At 51.3% G+C, this 4,113-nt stretch overlaps 1 protein-coding gene across 2 annotated transcripts in view; it reads left to right on the forward strand.

Moving 5' to 3' along the window:
• Window positions 1-2,549, forward strand: part of GPR156 (G protein-coupled receptor 156) — a 99,034-nt gene extending 96,485 nt beyond the window's left edge. For both annotated transcript variants that reach the window (XM_004373651.1, XM_012554768.1), the window contains exon 9: window positions 1,221-2,549. In XM_004373651.1, the coding sequence (XP_004373708.1) occupies window positions 1,221-2,549 (1,329 nt within the window). The remainder of the gene's footprint in view (window positions 1-1,220) is intronic.
• The last annotated feature ends 1,564 nt before the right edge of the window (window positions 2,550-4,113 follow it).

Below are 4,113 nucleotides of genomic sequence, written 5' to 3' on the forward strand. Positions count from 1 at the left end.
GTCCAGGACCCTCTATTGTGATCCCTGTCAGAGCAGTCAGTGGTGGTAGCCAGGCACCATCTAGTTGTGCTGGACTCAGTCTGGTGGAGGCTGTGGCAGTTGTGGTCCATTAGTCCTTTGGACTACTCTTTCCCTTGTGTCTTTGGTTTTCTTCATTCTCCCTTGCTCCCAATGACGTGAGACCAGCGGAATGTCTTAGATGTTGCTCACAGGCTTTTAAGACCCCGGATGCTACTCACCAAAGTAGAATGTAGAACATTTTCTCTATAAACTATGTATGCCAATTGAGTTAGATGTCCCCCAAAACCATAGTCCCCAGCCCTCAGCCCAGTAATTTGGTCCCTCAGGGAGTTTGGATGTGTCTGTGAAGCTTCCATGACCTTGCCTTGGTCAAGTTGTGCTGACTTCCGAGTTGAGATTCTCATTGGCTCCTCCTGACTCCAGTCTTGTCTCTTTGGCCCAGGAATTTCCACCCTCTCCCTGTCCCACCCCTTTTCTAGGCTGTTTAAAAACTAAAAAATCCATTGCCATACAGTCCATTCTGACTCATGGCGACCCCATGTGTTACAGAGTAGAGCTGCTCCACAGGGTTTTATTGACTGTAATCTTTATGGAAGTAGATCGCCAGGACTTTCTTCTCTGGTGTCACTGGGTGGGTTCGAACCAACAACTTTTAGGTTAGTAGATGACTGCCAACCATTTTGCCACCCAGGGACCTTCTAGGCTATTTAGCAAGAGGCAAAATACTTGTTTCCCCATTCGTTCACCCACTTGAGGTGTGCCTCAAATTCATCTTTATTTAACAGAATTGTGATAAACCCAGAGTTGGACCATCCCCACCATGATTCAGACTGATGTCCACAGACTGACCTGCCTATCTCAGTGCTGGGGAAAGGTGAAAGGGTGCAAGCTAGCAGCCTCTCCCAACTCCCTTCTCATCACCAATGCCTCACGGTCTGGGGACGGAAGGGGGAGATGGAAATCATAACAATAAATTACAGCTTTGTTGAACACCATGTGCCAGTTATTTTGCTAAGTACTTCACATGCATCAACTCATTTCACCCTCTGAGGTGCCTCCTCAGAGCCTAAGGTCACCCAGCTCTTATGGAGGCACCAGGATTGAAACCAAGGTCTTTTGATGCTATAGTTTCTACCATGGGAGACAGCATGAAAACCCCAGTGGCATCTTTTGTTGATGGTTTTGCTTTTCTTTTACAGAAAAACGCTGTGATTGAAAGCCTGCAGGAACAAGTAAACAACGCCAAAGAGAAGCTAGTGAGGCTGATGTCAGCCGAGTGTTCCTATGATCCCCCAGAGTGGGCTGTGCCCCCTGCCTCTTCCCAGAGCGCCAGCATCCAGGCTGCAGCCTCTGGCTATGGTGCAACAACTCAGGGGTCTTCGGAAGCCCTCTCTGACTCTCCGAATGATACCAGCCCGGCTGTCCAGGACTCTCAGAGTACCTCAGTGCCTTCCTCAAGTATACAAAGCCTCAAGGCGCCTGTGAAGGGCCCCAGCCCCTCCCCAGGGCAGAAGGAGAAGATGACTCATTTAAACTCAGGCTGTAGCCAGAAACCAAGGGCTGAGCAAAGTGGGAGTCCTGGAGGAGGGAGCCAGGTGCCCACGGCCCCCAGCCAGAGTCCTGTACGGGGTGACGTCTCTGCTCCCCACAGACAGAGGCAGCTGGAGAACTCAGAGAAGCGACAAGAGCGGCTGTCAAGGGTCAATTCAGTGATCAGGGAGAAGCTTCAGGAGGTGTTACAAGATCTGAGCCTGGGCTCTGAGGCTCCCATCCCTTATTCCCCCTCTTGTCCCCAGCAGCCGTTGAAGAGCAGTGCTGCCCGCAGCCCCCGGAAGATGCCCTTCCCCAAGGAGCTGGGCTTCAGCCCACATATGGTGAGGAGAAGGCAGGCAGCTCAGTGGGCGCCCTCACACTTCCCATGCTCTGTACCCTCATATGTGGGGCATCGGGCAAACAGGACTGTTTCTGGAGCACAGAGTGGGCTGAGTGTGAAGAATGTGGAAAGCTGTAGCCAGGACCACCGAGCTGCTCATCCCAGGGTACCAAGGCCCACTTCCAGGAAGTCTTCACTACTACCCCCAGATCCTCGAGGCAGGCCAGGTGCCCTGGAGGACAGCAACCAAGGTCAGACAGAGCCCCAGAGGGCAGGAAGGAGTGGTGCCGCCTTTCCTCACAGGCTTTCTGGTTCTGGTCCAGCAGAAAGCCCCTCTTCCCCACTCCTACCCAGAGCCTCAGCAGACCTGCCTGAGCAGCAGCAGCTGCAGCCTTCCGGGTCGCCAGCCTGTCTCTCGCTGTCTTCTCCATGCAGCTACCTTGACACTGAGTCCAGCAGCTCAGATGAGTTCTTCTGCCACTGCCACCGGCCCTACTGTGAAATCTGCTTCCAGAGCTCCTCAGACTCCAGTGAGAGTGGCATGTCAAACACCAACCCCGAGCCTGCTGGGGGGCTGGCCTCCTGGGAAAAGCTGTGGGCCCGCTCAAAGCCTATCGTGAACTTCAAAGATGACTTGAAACCCACACTGGTGTGAAAAGCAGCAGAGCTGGTCTGGACACAGACGTTGGTCCCACACAAGCCTTACCAAGTCTTCAGGAGGATAGCCAGCTTCCAGCCTTTAGGGGAGCAGACCAGTACCCTCCATTTGGCCCTTTCTATGTTCCAACTATGCTACACCTGTGTCCACTGTGTTGCCTTGAGCATGTCTTGATCTATAAAAAGAGGGGTATTGTTTGTCGTTACTACCTCACAGCATTACTGTAAAAGACTCCAGTTGAGTGACTAAGAAGATACTGACTCCTTGGATAAAAGGTGCTAAGTGAGCACATAGGGTTTTCTGTCCTGGTCAGCCTGCATTCTAGAAAACCCTTAATATATACCAAATGGATGGCTGGATGGACAGATGGATAGAGAGATGGATGGAAATCTTCTGCAGACCAGAGTTGTGAACTGTGACCCATCAAACTGGCCTTTTGGTTGACCTGCTGGGAAGATAAATCTCCTGCATCCTTGGGCCTCCCTACTCTTAGAAGAGGGTAGTTTTGTTTCTGCTAAAAGTTGTGCACGGCACCTTCCCTAGGGTCCAGCTTCTGGCCAGATTCAGCTCAGAGCCACCTCTACACCACTACTTCTTATTCATGTCTTTCCAACATAATGGCTCCTGAGCCAATCCAGGCCTCCACGTGCCCTCAGGCTCCCCACATCTCTTTCCTGGGTTCGGATGATTCCTGAAGCCCAGACCTTCTCTTGGTCCTATGTCCCATCCCCTTGACTGTCCCAGTGGCAGAGTCTGTGTTCATGAACTTGAAAGTTTTGAATTGGCAGGAAGCAAACATTGGCAATCTCTGTTGGGGTAAGGGAGACCCTGTGAATCAAGAGGTGCTTTGGGTGTCATTAGGGTTAGATGACCACCAACTGATACATAAAGAAAATGGGAAAATAGAAAGGAAGAAATGGAGTAATAATGGGAGAGAAGAAGGTAGGAAAGAAATCAGTTTTTGAAACTTGAGCCTTGCACAGGACTTGGCAATATCAAATTTCAGTAATTCTTTATGATAAGCCTGTGAAGTAGACACTGCCGTTCTCATTTTTACAGATGAGGGATATGAGGCTTATAGAGGTGAGGTAATTTCCCCAACATCACACAGCTAGAGAACGATGGATGCAGGACTTGCACAGAGCTCATGTGACTCCAAGTTGAGTGGATTTCCTCAAGGACACATCTCTTCACTCATTCTTCTGGGAGTGGCAGGAGGGGCTTGGCAGACCAGAGAGTAAAGCAAGGGTAGTCTGTGAAAGCTGAGATGCGCTCACACTGCAGTCCTGGGCAAGGCCTCACTAAAGAAGCAGGACTCCAATTAGTGCTCCAGAGGAGGTGTGTGCGGCACATCTGCATCTCTCAAGGGAGCCAGAGAGTTGGTGACGGGTGAGTGCCAGGCACGCATCTGCCACCAAAGCCACAGGGAGAGCACAGCTGGATCCACTTTGCTTGTTGCTGAGCTGGCTGTTGTTTACAGGCCACCCCCTACCCCCACTCCCTGTGCATCTGTGTGTGTGTGCATGTGTTGGCATGAAGGCGCTTGGGCCTCATTAGATAT

The sequence above is a fragment of the Trichechus manatus genome, unplaced genomic scaffold (assembly GCF_000243295.1).
Source record: "Trichechus manatus latirostris isolate Lorelei unplaced genomic scaffold, TriManLat1.0 scaffold00026, whole genome shotgun sequence".
NCBI classification, from domain to species: Eukaryota; Metazoa; Chordata; class Mammalia; order Sirenia; family Trichechidae; genus Trichechus; species Trichechus manatus.